The sequence below is a fragment of the Sceloporus undulatus genome, chromosome 2 (assembly GCF_019175285.1).
Source record: "Sceloporus undulatus isolate JIND9_A2432 ecotype Alabama chromosome 2, SceUnd_v1.1, whole genome shotgun sequence".
Taxonomy (NCBI): Eukaryota; Metazoa; Chordata; class Lepidosauria; order Squamata; family Phrynosomatidae; genus Sceloporus; species Sceloporus undulatus.
This window is the reverse complement of record NC_056523.1, coordinates 83,357,428-83,373,710: the sequence shown is the minus strand read 5'-3', so window position 1 is coordinate 83,373,710 and position 16,283 is coordinate 83,357,428. Positions and strand designations below refer to the sequence as shown.

The window sequence follows — 16,283 nt, the reverse complement described above, 5'->3', positions numbered from 1 at the left end:
CCTTCTCTCACCAGCCCACAGCAAACCTTCAGCTTGACAGAGCAGAGGAATGAGCGGGGACCAAAGTCAGTTTTAAACACAAAGTCCTTTATTATGCTGGCAGTCCCAAAAGGAATTAATATTCCAAAGTTTCTGGGACCCAGACCAAAGGAAAATGGCCACTTTTATACCCTCTAATACATCTAATACATCTCATTGGTCACAGGAAATTTAAACACATAGAACTTTCTTACAATCAGAGCAAACTGAATTAAAGACTATATTGTTTAGAGAAGCATTCCCAGAGGTGAGCCCCTCTCTGACCCAGGAAGCCTCCTTTTAACCATCCATCAAGAAGCCAAGCCCTTCCTCCAGTCCATCTGCCTTGGTCCAGGCCTTGGAGGTTGAGAAGATCTGCTCGACTGGATCCTATTCCCCACCACCACTCCCTTCTCCTTTTGTGTCGTGTCTTTTAGATTGTAAGCCTGAGGGCAGGGAACCGTCTGACTAAAAAAATTATGTACAGCGCTGTGTAAATTTACAGCGCTTTATAAATAAAGGTTAATAATAATAATAACAAAGATATATGAATACCGTATATACTCGACTATAAGTCGATCTCATGTATAAGTTGAAGGCAAGTTTTGAGGCCAAAATTATGGATTTTGCTATGGCCCATGGATAAGTCGAGGGTAAAATTTAGGGGCATATAGCAAAGGATCTAAAGGATGAAACAAAGCAAAACAATGTCAAAGAACTTCCAAAATTCCAGCAGACATAACTCTTTGTGCTCAGTCTTAAGGCTGGATGGATGAGAGACTAGAGGAGGTCAGTACTTCCAGGACAGATTATGCTCTTGCTTTTCACCAGGGGATGGTTCCTTCTTTTAATTAAGAGTTAAAGTACGGTATTTACATCAACCCATGGATAAGTTGACTCAAGTTTTTTGGATCCATATTTTAACCTAAATTTCTAGACTTATACATGAGTATATACAGTACATTAACATATACTTAAGATACATCTGGCTACATTCCATCCTTCCTTATCATCTATGTGTTATCCTGGGCCCCCTTCCTCTGCCAAGGATGCTGCTTTCTTATCTTTGATTTATTATGGCTTTTAGAGCAGTGCCAAGCACCATATTACCAAGGATCCTTGAAAGGGCCATTCTGGTCTCTAAACACTTTTGCTCCAGATCCTCATCTGGCATTCCTTCTTGGGGCCCTAATTTCAAATTTCTTCCCAAGTATGCAGTTAGGCCAAAGCTCTGCCAGTACCTTTAAATCTAATGTGGCTCTGCTTTCTACATTTCTATTTCTATTTTATATTTAAAAGCTAAATACTGATTATTGAAATCTGTCCATCTTACCTCGAAGACAGTTTAATTGTACAAAAGGTGGAAGAAGCAACAAGGGGGTTAGCTATTTTAGGTCTGATCCTAACCAACAGGGAGGACCTGGTTAATGGGGTGCAAGTAGTGGGATACTTAGATGGGAGTGATCATGCTCTCCTGGAATTTGTAACGCAGTGGAAAGGAGAAGCCAGGCATAGTCAGACATGTATTCTATATGTTAGGAGAGCTGATTTTAGTAAACTTGGAGCAATATTGGGGATGATCCTGTGGTTATAAATACTAAAAGAGAAGGGAGTTCAAGATGGATGGGAGCTGCTCAAAAGGGAGATACTGAAGGCATTTAAAACAGTTCCAATGAAGAAGAAAAATGGGAGGTGTCTCAAGAAACCAGGATGGATGACTAAAGAACTTTCAATTGAGCTAAGTTTTAAACAGAACATGTATAAGAAATGAAAAAATGGGAAATCACCAAAGAGGAATTCAAACAAATAGTGAGCATGTGTAGGGGTAAAGTTGGAAAAGCTAAAGCGCAGAATGAACTCAGACTTGCTAGAGGTTAAGAACAATAAAAGGGGATTTTTTGGGGGGTATATCTGCAGCAAAAGGAAGAAGAAGATGGCAAAATGCTAACAGTATAGAGAAAAGGCAGAATTACTCAACACCTTCTTTGCTTCAATCTTCTCAGAAAAGTCAAAGGATGCTCAACCTGAGGACAATGGAGCAGAGGACAGAATAGGGGAAATCCAGCACAGAATAAATAAAGAGATAGTACAGGAATACCTTGTTGATCTAAATGAATATAAGTCTCCAGGATGTGATGAACTACATCCAGGAGTATTAAAAGAACTGGCAAATGTAATATCAGATCCCTTGGCAATCTGAAAACTGGAGAACAAGAGAAGTCCCAGCAGACTGGAGGATGCAAGCGTTATTCCCATCTTCAAAAATAGGAAAAAAGAGGATCCCGAAAATTATCATCCAGTTAGTCTGACATCAATACCAGGAAAGATTCTAGAGCAGATCATTAAACAGAGAGTCTGTTAACATCTAGAAGGCAATGCCATAATCACAAAGCATGGGCTTCAGAGAAAGAAGTCATGCCAGACAAATCTAATTTTTTTTTTTGATAAAATTACCAGCTTGTTAGATGAAGGGAATGCTGTGGATATAGTATATCTTGATTTCAGTAAGGCCTTTGACAAAGTTTCCCATTACATTATTGCAAACAAGATTGTAAAATATGGGCTAGACAAGATAACTTTTACGTGGATTTGTAATTGGTTGACTGGCTGAACCCAAAGGGTGCTCAACAATGGCTCCTTTTCATCCTGGAGAGAAGTGACCAGTGGGGTCCCACAGGGCTCTGTCCTGGGCCCAGTGCTATTCAACAGCTTTATCAATGATTTGGATGACAGAATTGGGGGCATACTTATCAAATTTGCGGATGACACCAAATTAAGAGGAATAGTTAATACCCCAGAGGACAGGCTCAAGATTCAAAATGACCTGAAGAGACTAGAAAGCTGGGCCAAAGCTAACAAAATGAATTTCAACACTGATAAATGTAAGGTACTGCACTTAGGGCGGAGAAATGAAATGTACAGATATAGGATGGGGGACACCTGGCTGAACGAGGCTACATGTGAAAGGGATCTAGGAGTCCAAGTAGACTACAAGTTGAACATGAATCAACAGTGCGATGCGGCAACTAAAAAGGCCAATGCAATTTTAGGCTGTATGATAAAAGTATAGTGTCTAGATCAAGAGAAGTAACAGTGCCACTCTATTCTGCTTTGGTCAAGCCTCACCTGGAATATTGTGTCCAGTTCTGGGCACCACAATTCAAAAAGGATGTGGAGAAACTGGAGCATGTCCAAACGAGGGCGACTAAAATGGTGAAGGGTCTGGAAACCATGCCCTATGAGGAACAACTTAGGGAGCTGGAATGTTTAGTCTGGAGAAGAAAAGGTTAAGAGGTGGTATGATATCCCTGTTTAAATATTTGAAGGGATGCCATATTGAGGAGGGAGCAAGCTTTTTTTCTGCTGCTCCAGAAACTAGGACCTGCAACAATGGATGCAAGCTACAGGAAAAGAAATTCCATCTCAACTTTAGGAGGAACTTCCTGACAGGGCTGTTTGACAGTGGAACACACTCCCTAGGAGTGTAGTGGAGTCTCCTTCTTTGGAGGTCTTTAAACAAAGGCTGGATGACCATCTGTCAGGGAAGCTTTGGTTGAGAGTTCCTGCATGGCAGGGGTTGGACTGGATGGCCCTTGTGATCTCTTCTAACTCTATGATTCTATGATAAAGCTATTGCTATGGACTCTGCAGGAACTCAGAAGCTTCCAATAAGTGCAGAACTTCATCTTTATTCAAGTGCTGACACGTTTGAACAACTGAACTTGCAAAAATGCACATAAGTGCAGTTCCATAGTGTGAACAACAACCTCGGAATGCGTAAGATTATTTGCACAGTCATGCTATAAAAACACAATGTGTGAATGACCCCTACGTTAAAACATGTCTCTGTGAAATTGGATATGGTGTATATTCTTACAAGCAATTTAGGCATGATTTAAACTTTGATTTAAATAGTTTGTTGCTCCTTGGTTATCTGCTGCCTTAATGCTGACAATTCCAGCCAATGCTACTATGAAGAGCTGAAAACTTCAGTGCTTTAATTTTATCTGCCTGTGTTTCAAAAGAGTGAAGCTATCCTTAGTTCATTAGAATTCCTCTATAAATATTACAGAGAGAGAAGCTGTGTAAATACTCCATTTTATTAGTTTGAAAGCATACTATGGACAACGTACTGTAGCTAAATAACCACTCTGAGTTTCAGTTTTAGGGAGAAGATGGGGTATAAATAAATTTAATAATAATAAGTGAAAGATCTGTAGCTAAAGATGATAGAAACAGAGATACTGAGCCCTTCTACATTATAGTAGGTTGAATTAGTTTACAAAATTTGCAAAATAACAGAGACTGATTTTGGATTACCGATATCAAAATTCTCCAGCCAACATGTCCTGTGGCAATGTTAGTTGCAGGTTTCTGGGAACGATAGGAAAGAAATTTTTCCAAGTTCTGGGTAAAGTACACTAGGAGTACCCATTCAGCTGGAGATAATTCCTGAGTTGAAATGCATCTAGTCATGTAATGAGAATAGTTGATCCTTGATCTACTTTATTTGTTACAAAGTACAAGTGATTTCAGTGCGGTTAGTGATTTTTGAAGGCTGCTATCATGGATATCAAGTTCCATTCCCATTTCATCCTGTAAGACTAGGAGTGCTGGCACACTGCAGGATTAATACAATTTGACATTGCTTTAACTGTCATGGCTCCATCCTATGGCATCCTTGGATTTGTAGTTTGTTGTAGCACCAGAGCTCTCTGACAAGAGGAGGCTCAATCTCTCATAAAACAACAAATCTTATAATTCCATACCATTCGGCCATGGCAGTTAAAGCACTGTCAAACTGCATTAATTCTGCAGTGTCAATGCAGCCTATGATGTTCAAATATAAAATAACCTAACTGTGCTTTTGTAAAGTATCAACCTTACACACAGGTCTGGGCTTATTGTGTATTGTCAATATTTTAAAGAGATAAAGAGACAGCTTTTTCACATACTAGCAAGAGTTTTTATTTTAAACCAACATATTGAAAAGAAGAAGTGTCTGAGTGGATTAGAATGGACCAGGGTGGAGTGAGATGAGCAAGGCTGCCATGTCAGATGGATAAAGCATGTTTCCACTGGTCATCAGTGGCAATGATTCAGCAGTTCCCATAATGCTTAAAATGGATCTTCCCTTGACTTGCCCTAGGGAGAAACAAGGAAATGAGATTAAGATAATACTTAATGTTTGCATCATGCTTGCAGATGTTCCAGGTGTTTTGTGCAGATTCTGTACTAGTGATCCTTACCATGACCCTGTAAGATAAAGCAGTACTATTTTCCTTCTTATTTCCAGGTGAGCAAGGAGGGGGTGAGAGAGTGGCTTGTTTAAGCCCATCTAGTGAATTCACAACCCAGGAGAATTAAAGGCTTTCTGAGCAGGAATGCAATCTATAGCCACTAGACTATGCTACCTTTATAGCCGGGGTAGGCAACCTGCGGCCCGCGGGCTGGATGCGGCCCAGCAAGGCCTTGGGACCGGCCCCAGCCCGGTCCTGCCGCCGATTGCCGCCTGAGCCTTTGGCCTGTTGCGTGAGTGCATGGGGCCCTTGGCCTATCAGGAGGAGACGGGCAAGGGGGGGCAAGCGGCGGGCAAGGAGGGCAATTGTCTATAGAAGCCTCCGAAACATGCATTTATATTAACATTTTTTAAAAAATCAGCAAATTTTTTAGCGTGCCCTCCATTTTTTTTAAAATAAAAAGTGTCCTCCATTTGAAATTTTTGTCCTACATTTGTCCCGGTTTATTTATTTATTTAATTTTTTTACAAAATTATTTAATTATTTATTTTTTTGGCTTCGGCCCCTCCAGTTGTCTGAGGGACAGCAACCTGGCCCCCGGCTCAAAAAGGTTGCCTATCCCTGCTTTATAGCCTTAGACAGCCATACAGAAAAACATCAGTTAGGCATTCCTGCTGCTCTTCAAACTTCTGCATCTGAACCTATATCTTTAGTCCAAACTGTCTAAACTGTGGCATTCCAAGAGTTGTAGGATTCCAATTCCCATCAGGTTCAGCCAACATGATCAGTCAGGGAGGAAGGGAGTTATAGTTCAACCACAGCAGCACAACTATGGATGATTTAACATTTTACAAGGAAGATGTCCTTTAGAAAAGGCAGGTTATCTCAGATTCTCTTTTTCAGAAGTAATACTTCTATACTCACACCACTGCGCTGCAGAAGAGGCATTTGTTGGTGTATGTTTGAGCATTGGTGCCACATATTGGGAAGTACTCCAGGGTGCATCTTGTGGGTTTGGTCCTATCAGAAGGTTTCTTGTAACCACTGCAGTCAACCTACATAAGGAAAAATGATATCTTTTAAAATAGCATCACATTTGTGTTGTTCCAAGAATCATAGCAAATGATATTTTCTCATCTTAGGCCTGAGGAAATTATATAAAATGAAATATTTTAAAAGATACTTTCTCTTGCTAGAGAAGGCCCCTGGATCAGCTTAACAGTACAATTTCCCCTGTGTTTAATACATTATACTCCAGAGCATGGTACTTTTTCAGACAACAGTTCCCAGACTCTCTTCTGCCAGCATGACAAGAGCCAAACAGTCCTCCAGATGTAGCTGAACTGCAACTCTCAGTGTTCTTCACCACTGAACTAACTGGACAGGACTTCTGAGAATGGTGGTTCAACAGTATCTGGAGGGTCACAAAATTCTCACCCATGATTTAGATTAGTGTTTGATTTCTAATACTGCTCATTGTCATTGTTGTTATTGTGTGCCTTCAAGTAATTTCTGACTTCTGGTACCCTTAGATGACATGGGTTTTTCAGGGGCTGAAAGGGTGTGGCTTACCCAAGATCACCCAGCTGGTTTTCATGGCTGAGTGGAGAATTGAACCTCAATCTCAAGGGTCTAGTGATCCCCAAACGTTGGTCCTTAAGTTGTTCTGGACTTCTACTCCCAGAAGCCCCAGTCAGCTTGGCTAACAGGCAACAATTCTGGGAGTTGAAGTCCGAAATACCTGGAAGACCAAAGTTTGGGAACCAATGGTGTCAGATAACAACTGGAATATTCACAGTGCAGGGCATGATAGGTAGGACCTAGCACTGACATTTTTCACCAGCATTATAAACATGGATGTTTATTGTTTCAATCATTTAATTAGGTCCATTGAGGTTTCTTTATTTAGCCCCCTATACCTACATGGATTTGTCTTTTAAAATAAATAAACACTTCATTTGGTTTTATACAGTTGGCTGCATACTCTGTTACATTTTAATCCAGGGGTGGGGAGCCTATAGCCTCCACTCAGTGCAGGGGTTTTGGACCACATCAGGTGACACCCTAAGGGTGTGTGTAGCATCATTGCTCCTTAAACATCTGTATTTTGGCAGAAACAGTCTGGCATTTGGCTGTATCTCTTTAAAATGCTAAAGAGATGGTGTGAGTGGGGCGAAGGTCAGTGAGAGGAGAAAGGAAAGGCCCCAGGATTTTTTTTTTTTAAAAAAAGAAGTAAAATGTAAAATTTAGTTAGACTGCTTTTAAAAAACCCTCCCTGGACCCCCTGGTGAGAGCCAATTATAGACCGGTCTCCTTATTACCATTTCTGGGCAAAGTGATCGAGAGGGCAGTTGCCTTCCAGCTCCAGGTTGTCTTGGATGAAGCCAATTATCTGGACCCATTTCAAACCGGCTTCGGGGCAGGATATGGAGTGGAGACGGCCATCGTCGCCTTAGTCGATGATCTCCCTCTGGGCATCGACAAGGGAAGTGGGACCCTGTTGGTGCTCTTGAACATCTCAGCGGCCTTCGATACAATTGACTGTGGTATCCTTCTGGAATGCCTGAGAGTTAAGTATCGGGGGCACTGCTCGGGCAGATTTCAGACGGTGTCACTTAGGGACAGTTATTTGTCCAAGAGGGAGCTCAAAGTGGGCATTGCTCAAGGTGCGATTCTGTCCCCAGTGCTGTTTAACATTTACATGAAGCTACTGGGAGAGATCATCTGAAGACATGGGGCGTGTTGTTATCAGTACGCTGATGACACCCAAATTTATTTCTCTATGTTTCTGACTGCTGCAGTAATTAAGGATAGCATCTCTTCTCTGGGTGCCTGCTTTGGGTCGGTAATGGGCTGGATGAGGGAAAACAAACTCAAGCTGAATCCAGAGAAAACGGAGGTACTTGCGATAGGCACGCCAAGTCCAGGGAAGGAGTTTTGTTAACTAGTCCTGGACAGGGTCACATTTCCCCTAAAGGACAAAGTTAGCAGTTTGGGAGTACTCCTGGATTCATCTCTACAGCTGTCATCTCAAATAGATGTGATGGCCAGGAGTGCTTGGTACCAACTTTGGTTGATGTGCAAACTGTGTCCCTACCTGGACAAAAAGGACCTTGAAGCAGTAGTACTTGCACTGGAAATCTTTCGTCTAGATTTCTGTAATGCGCTATACATGGAGCTACCTCTGTACCAATTTCAGAAGCTTCAATTGGTTCAAAATGCAGCAGCCAGAGTGGTCACTGGAACACACAGATTGGCCCATATAACACTTGTGTTAAAAACTCTTCACTGGCTGCTGATTAGCTTCTGGGCGCAGTACAAAGTGTTGGTTGTTTCCTTTAAAGCCTTGAATGGCTTGGGTCTGAATTACTTGAGGGAATGCCTCTCCCTACACAATCCACCCCGCACTCTCAGAACACCTGGGAAAAATTTATTAGAATACCATAAACCCAGGTTAATGTCAACTTCCCATAGATTGTTTACAGCTGCAGCCCCCAAACTATGGAACAGCCTACCAGAAGAGATCAGTCTTATCACCACCTTAGATGCACTTAAGACAGATCTCTTTCGGGGGGCTTATCCATCCGACCTCTTATAGGAGAGCTTTAAGATAAAATGCTTCACTTCTGGTTATGATGTATGTTTTTGAGATGTTGTTCTAGATGTTTTAGGTATTTTATTGAATCAATAATAATGTCAGTGTTTTATTGATTGTATTTTATATCTGTACTGTGTTATTTTATTGATGTAAAACCCCCTCAATCTGGAGGGAGAGGCAGGAAAATACAAATTATTATTATTATTATTATTATTATTATTAATTTTTTTAAATATTTTAAAATTTAAAAAAATTAAAAATTATTTCAAAACATCACATTTTACCAAATTTTCATTTTAATCATATAATAATAATAAATAAATAAAGTTTTTATTTGTACCCCGCTCCTTCCCAAGATCAGGGCGGCTTACAGCAAATGGTTAAAACAGAATAAATACAGTACAGGTTAAACAACTAATACAATAAGAAAACAAGCTAAAATGCCCCATAAGCCCAACCTCTTGGCCACGGAAGAGGAGGGAGGCCCATAGGATTTTAATCGGGAAATGCCTGTTGGAACAGGAAGGTTTTCAGGTCCTTCCTGAATTGGGCCAGGGTGGTAGTCGAGCGGAGCTCGGTGGGCAGCGTATTCCAAAGGCCTGGGGCAGCAGTGGAAAATGTCCTCCGTGTGGTGGAGGATAATCTAGCCCCAGGGACCTTCAGTAGTTGCTGCCCAGACGTTCTGAGGGTGCGAGGCGGAATATACGGGGAGAGGCGGTCCTTTAGGTATCCTGGACCCAAGCCATTTAGGGCTTTATAGGTCATCACCAACGCCTTGTATTGAGCCCGGAAGCGGATGGGCAGCCAATGGAGATCTTTCAGTACTGGTGTTATGTGGCTGGTCCTGGATACGCCAGTGACCAGCTGGACTGCCATGTTTTGCACCATATGAAACTATGTGTATGTAAACACATTTATTCTATGCATATATTATAATTTTAAGATCATTTTAATTTTGCCAGTTGTTTATGTCACAACTATTACCATTAGATTTAGTGATATATGGGAATTAAGATTTATGAATAAATTAGTACAAAAACATTTCTAAGGATTCTGTATGGGTGCTGTACGGAAGGAGATCAATGGGGGGGATGACACCATGAGTTATCGCACAGGGTGACACCAACCCTAGTGATGCCACTGCTTTCACCCTTGATGTTTTGGATTCCAGCTTACATTAGCCCTAGCCAGTGTGATCAGTGATCAGGGATGATGGGCATCACTGGCTTAATCTATTTAAACTGATGGGACATTTTGGACAGCATGACAAACATCCATAAAACTGAAATGTTCCTTCGCCTGGATCTATGTTTGCTTATCTTATATCAAAAAAGTAACATTCAGCTGCAGAAAGGGTCATGATAAATTATAGCAATAATAATTTTTCATAGTCATACAGAATTATAACACCCATTTCCATCATAGAACAAAAAGATAATTGCCAGTGTTGTGCATACCAGTATTAAAATAGTTGGTCTAACCCCTTAAAAAATATCCAGGGGCAGCTGTGTTGGCCATTTAGCAAATTCAAACAAAAATTCACCAAACAGTGATACCTTTATTGACCATCCAAAATGCAAAATATACATGTTGCAATATAAATGTAGCTTTGACCTTTAAAAATGGTCAAAGCTAGCTCCTATTACTGCATCTTAAGACAATGTAACTCCTACATATTTCCTTTAGTCACTCCTTAAATGATTCTCTATCAATGTTTTGGAAACCTCATTTTCTAAATTATTTTTTCTGTTCTTTCTTAGCTCAGTCCCACAGAATTAAATTTTACAACCAGCAATGCTTAAGATATTTCCCTAATATGAAAACCAATTTGCACAATCAAATTAGTGGGAAAGTAATTTGGGTCTCATATAAGCAACTATCTATAGTAAATATTTAGATTATAAGCTTGTGGGCAAAGAGTTCTGTATTTTATATTTGTACAGGATTTACATTTCTTTTTAATTGTGGATAAATGATTGTTATCTTTATCACTGTTGTTATAATCAATCAGATATATCACCTGAAAACAATAAAGCAAGAATCTCATCAGCACATGGTAAAATGCAGAATGATAGTGAATTATTAAATCTTAATAGTTTTTTTTTAGAAAGTATTGGAATTACGTTGTAGTAGAAATAACATTTCTTTCTTCTTTATCTACATGTATGGTTGTGAAAGCTGGACTGTGAAGAAAGATGACAGACAGGAAATGAACTTGTTTGAAATGTAGTGCTGGAGGAGAGTTTTACAGATACCAGATACTATGGAATTTAGAACTGTGATACTTAAAGGGTCCTAATTGACCCTGTCTATGCAATGAGACCAAGTGTTTCTAACTTCCAAACGTCAAATGTCTGGAACATATCACATACATTTATTTTATGAAAATGAGATCACATTAGTTTCAAGCACTCAATTCCTCATGGAGCAATAACCAGAGATTTTTCATCAGTTTATTTATTACACATTGCACTCACAAGTGAATCTCTCACTTATCCAAATTATCAATAGGAAATGACAATTGAGGCAATAGATGGACTCACCTGTGGCTCACGAGAATGAGACATGCCTACAAGAAAAGGGAGAACAAATAAATATGATTAAAATATTTTAGACTGAATTATATATTATTATATGATAGTGTAAAAGTCACATCATCAACATCATCATCACCACAACAAGAAGCTGGGATGATGAACTGAGCCCTATTTTGCCTTACACAAACACGAAGAGTTCACAGCAAGGGTGATTTCTCAGACCTGTCTGGAATGGTAGTTGATTACTTTTTTTAGGAGTGGTGGCAGATGCTGGTGCCATAGTATCCAGAAATGCTAATCAGAAACCCAATGATCTTTGCAGGGCTCAGCCTGTCTGCACCTCTAACACACTGTAGTAAATGCTTGAAATGCCACTATGCACAGTGTCAGTGTGCACAAAATGTGTGGCATGTCAGCCTTTGCATAACTGAAACTGCCGTGTGTGATCCTAAAAATCAGACTGGACAGTGGCAGGTCTGGGGATGCCTTGAAAATCAAAAGATGCCAATATGGCTGTGGCAAAGAAATTTCAAAAGCAAGAGAAAAATATTATCTGTTTCTCCTTTGGTGATCTGTAACAAACTCTTGCATGCATTCTACACTTGAACACCATACAGTGTCTGTACACACTGATATGACTCTCAGGCACACACCTCTCCCTGGGTTTTGCTGAGCTGTAGCTACAGAGTCTTTCAAGTTGCACCCTGTATATTCTTTCACTAAACAACCATTTAAAACAACTTGACAGAAATCCACAGCCCCCAAGTCTTTGAGGAAGAACTAGAGGGCCATTCCCATTGGGCATATAAATGCGATGTATATTGCTGCAATTCTGACTTGGATTTTTTTTCCAAGACGTAATCGAATCTGACCCATCGTTCCCATTAAAAACGGGTGCAAACAGACCCGGGGTTTTTTACCCCTGTTTTCGTTCTCATTGGTATTTTCCCCGTGGTAATTTGAAGCGGGTTATTTTGCTCCCCGTTCCCATTGCCCTTCCGGAACCTCTTTTTTTAAAAGCTGTCAATCAAGCGCCAAAGCACTTGACGTCACAGCCAATCAGTCGCTTAGGCGCTTTTCCCCTCCGGGAAAGGAAGAATAGTCTGTCTGGGAAAGAGAGAAGGAGCCTCTGTTCATCCCAAATCTAGGGTTGCCAAATCCTTCTGCATCCCAGGCTCTTCTGTGTCTTCCCAGACTCCCTCTGGGAAAGAGAGAAGGAGCCTCTATTCACCCCAAATCTAGGGTTGCCAAATCCCTCTGCATCCCAGGATCTTCTGTGTCTTCCCAGATGCCCTCTGGGAAAGAGAGAAGGAGCCTCTACTCACCCCAAATCTAGGGTTGCCAAATCCCTCTGCATCCCAGGCTCTTCTGTGTCTTCCCATAGTCCGTCTGGGAAAGGGGAAAGGGAGCCTCTATTCCCCACAAATCCCTTTCCCTCCCCCATTTCTCCCTGGGCTGTCTGGGGGCTGATCAAACAGGCATGTAATCCAAAACTGATCTGCTGCTCAGGTGTTCAGGCAGAGGCAAAAAAAAAAAAAATAGTTATAAAATGGTGTTCAATGGGTCTCCTCACACATTGGTCTATGAATGTGGAGCAGAGGGGAGGTTGCAGGGGGAGTAATGTGTTTACTGCGTTTGGAGCTCAATGTAGTGCGATCGCCTTACCCTGCTTTTCACTCCACTGAGGGAAAGGCTATGCAAACGGGGGGAAATGGCGCCAGTAATGCAGGAAAGAGAACAAGTAGGTGACACCCCCAGGCCAGCCCCTTGAGCACTGCAACTCCCATCCCCAAGTTCCCGAATCAAACACGCTTTTGTTCCCATTCATTTGCCCCGAATCAGACTCAGGAGGCACAGGAAAAACCTCTAAAAATGTGCACTCTTTTTAAACCAGTTTATCTACCACTGATTCGGGTTTACCAAGGAAAAATCGAATACATGAGGATCAGATCCGAATTCCAATGGGAACGAAATCAGTGCAATGAGGATCGAACACACGCTGAAATGGGAATGATGCACCCCTGATTCGATTCTTGATCTGCGTTATTACCCAGTGGGAATGGGGCCTAGGTTTTCATCTGGTGCTGAAACGACAGTCAAATGATCCAGAAGTGAACAGCATTCCACAGCTGTGGAGGATGCAGTGAGCAAAGCTGTTTTCCACATCTGCACTTAATTTATGGCTTCCATGTGGGACTGCCCTACCTTACTGAGCACTGAAAGGGTTGGTACCATAATGCTAGCCTTTGGAGTGCTTAGGAGAAATTATCTATGTATTCTGAATATAATAAAGGCTACTATATGGCCCAGAGGTAACAAAAAAGAGTGGATCTCCCCCTCCAAGGCTTCTAATGATACCAGATGAAACTCCAGCCTTGAAGGAGGGTTTTAGAGTTGGATCTCCCTTCCTGACCCCAACTGAGTGGCTCTTCCTCCAAGTCAGATCATCATTGGAATGGAGCAAAAATGGATGTGTTAGAGGAAGAAAAAGGACCAGGCCCAGATCCCACTGGATGAAGGGCCCTCACAGCCCCTGATCACACATCCAATTCAAAGAGTTAGAAGCATCTCAAAATGCAATTAACTTAGGTTCCACCCATTTATTATAACAGGAGGTTTCCCATTTGAGAAAATGAGGACAGACAAGATCTATGGGAGTGGAACAAAGCAAAAAATTGGCTCTACTGAAAGTTCTGCAGGGTTTTGGACATGTTGGAAGTACAGACACTGGAGCTCTCCCTTCTTTGAGCCTCCTCTGATATAGCCAAAATATACTAACTTTTTTTAAAAAAATTGGGGAAACAAGGATATATCACTTGCAATGAGAGATATTTTGACATGTTTGCCTTACATATGCTATGCTTAGATTATGTGTTTAACTTTTGTATATTTTAATCCTAATTTTATACTGTTTTAACTGGGTTATGTTAATTTTTTTTAAAAAAAACTTGTTTTTAAAGTGTTTTTATTTTGTGAGCCACCTTGGGTCCCTTTTTTGGGAGAAATAAATAATAAAATAATATACAGAATAATTCACAGTAAGAAATATGTCACTATCAGGCAAAAACAAAAAACAAACAAACAAAAACCACAGACCCAAAACTCCTATGGTCATCATCCCTCCCTCCCTCATGACTAGTCAATTTTACCTTTTTAGTGACATGTTAAAATATCCAGAATGATATCAATCACTCTTTCAAGATGCACAGCATTCAAAGGGCTATATGCATCTGAGTCAAAGTGGTACTGAGTCTAGGGCCTGGAAATTTATGGATTTTTTGACTGCAACTCCAAGAATCTAACGGCTACTGGCTGTGTTGGCTATGGAATCCTGGGAACTGTAGTCCTCACCCCCCCCCCCCCATGCTCAGGCAGTGCTATTGTGTCCTTCAATGAAATATATACCCACCTGAGGTAAAGAAGCAGCACCAGAGAGCCAGCAGAATGAAGATGAACCTAAATGCAGCCTTCATGATGCCTTGAGTATGATGGTGCTGGTTTATGAATGTCCACCTTCTAGATACTTCTCAGCAGCAACATCTAGGTGTATATATACCCAAGAAATCCTATTTCTCCCACCCACATGGACACTCTTGAAATGATGGAATCTCACTCCCACCCCCAAATTTGGAGCAAACAATAGAACCCAAAAGGTCTTTGAGGTGTTCCTGCTTCAGACTAATTTGCTGGAACAAGTGAGGCAATTATATCCTTGCTTTGTTCTGTGTCTTGTAAACATTCAAAATGTATAATTAAAATAAGTTGGCCATTTCCCATGGCATGCAGCAAGGAGATTTGAAGGACCTCACTCTTCTCTCCCATCCCACAACAGCAACAGTCCAACAGTGCTTACAGCATTTAGGCTGTGGTCTGTCAAAACAGCATTTGACTGCAGGAATTCTAACATATACACTGATTAAGACTGAAAGCTATACAGAGGAAACCCACTTGGCTATGTGCGTCATAGCTACCCCCTAGTGACAATGCATAAATGAAGATCAGTGATCTAATAACCTACCTCTGAAGCCTGCTGCCTTGAGAGCTGAACGCCAAATCCTAACAGCTGGTACTGCATTCATTTGCGGAAGTGACAGAAGTAGCTACTATGGCTCAATTTTGACACTTGACTTTGTGTTGGATTGAGCCTGCCCTCAACTCATTACCCAGATGGGTAATAAGGAAGAGGATAGATAGTGTGTATTTGTTTGCTCCATTTCAATTTGCACGTCATTATGTTGTAATAATCTGTCAGAGGCAATCAGCTTTCTCTAAGTGTTACTGAGCAGTTCAACAAAATCATTTGGAGATATGTAACCACTTTGAGAATGTGTGATGGGGGAAGGTGAAACATGAACGTCCATCTAGCCTGAGGCATACATAAAGATATGAGTATGTGCTTTTATGGCAAATGTTGTCAGGGGCCTTCAAGTCAACTTATGGTGACCCTATCAGAGGGTTTTTGTGACAAGATTTATTCAGGGGAAGTATGCCATTGCCTTCCTTTAAGGCCAAGAGAATATGACTTGCTAAATGTCACCCAGTGGGTTTCCATGGCTGAACTAGGATTCAAACTCTGTTTTCCAGAATCTGAGTTCAAGATTTAAACCATTTTTCTCCAAAAGCAGGGAATCCCTATAAACTAGATGATAGGAGACTTGGGTAAATCCAATTGCTACTTCCCAAAAGAGCAGACCTACTGCCTCCTTGAGACATATCAGTTTTGACTGAACTGAGTCTAAGTGTACAGCCATTAAATTAAAGCAGTTTGACACCAGTTTAACTGCCTTGACTCTATCATGTCGAATCTTGGGATTTGTAGTTTGGTGAGATCTCAGTTTAGATCAGGCTGCATACCTCACCAAAATCTCACAGGATAGAGTCATGGCAATT

General features: G+C 41.0%; 1 protein-coding gene across 2 annotated transcripts; it reads right to left on the bottom strand.

The window, feature by feature from the left end:
* Positions 1 to 4,988: 4,988 nt before the first annotated feature.
* LOC121921143 (ovomucoid-like) lies at positions 4,989 to 14,894 on the bottom strand. 2 transcript variants are annotated; one of them, XM_042448761.1, is made up of 4 exons: positions 14,803 to 14,894; positions 11,400 to 11,425; positions 6,183 to 6,313; positions 4,989 to 5,163 (listed from the first exon to the last, which is right to left on the bottom strand). In XM_042448761.1, the coding sequence occupies exons 1-4, from the start codon at positions 14,864 to 14,866 to the stop codon at positions 5,118 to 5,120; spliced, it is 267 nt and encodes an 88-aa protein (XP_042304695.1). In that variant the 5' UTR covers positions 14,867 to 14,894; the 3' UTR covers positions 4,989 to 5,117. The 2 variants fall into 2 exon arrangements, with proteins under 2 accessions (XP_042304695.1, XP_042304694.1); XM_042448760.1 differs by lacking the exon at positions 14,803 to 14,894 and adding an exon at positions 12,719 to 12,788.
* Between the last annotated feature and the right edge of the window lie 1,389 nt (positions 14,895 to 16,283).

Coding starts and splice junctions, on each gene's coding strand:
- LOC121921143 (XM_042448760.1), bottom strand. CDS start 12,775: ATGGGAAGACACAGAAGAGCCTGGGATGCAGAGGGATTTGGCAACCCT. Junction 6,314..11,399: donor CTCATTCTCGTGAGCCACAG/GTGAGTCCATCT, acceptor TTCCTTATGTAG/GTTGACTGCAGTGGTTACAA. Junction 5,164..6,182: donor CTCTTCTGCAGCGCAGTGGT/GTGAGTATAGAA, acceptor GTTTCTCCCTAG/GGCAAGTCAAGGGAAGATCC.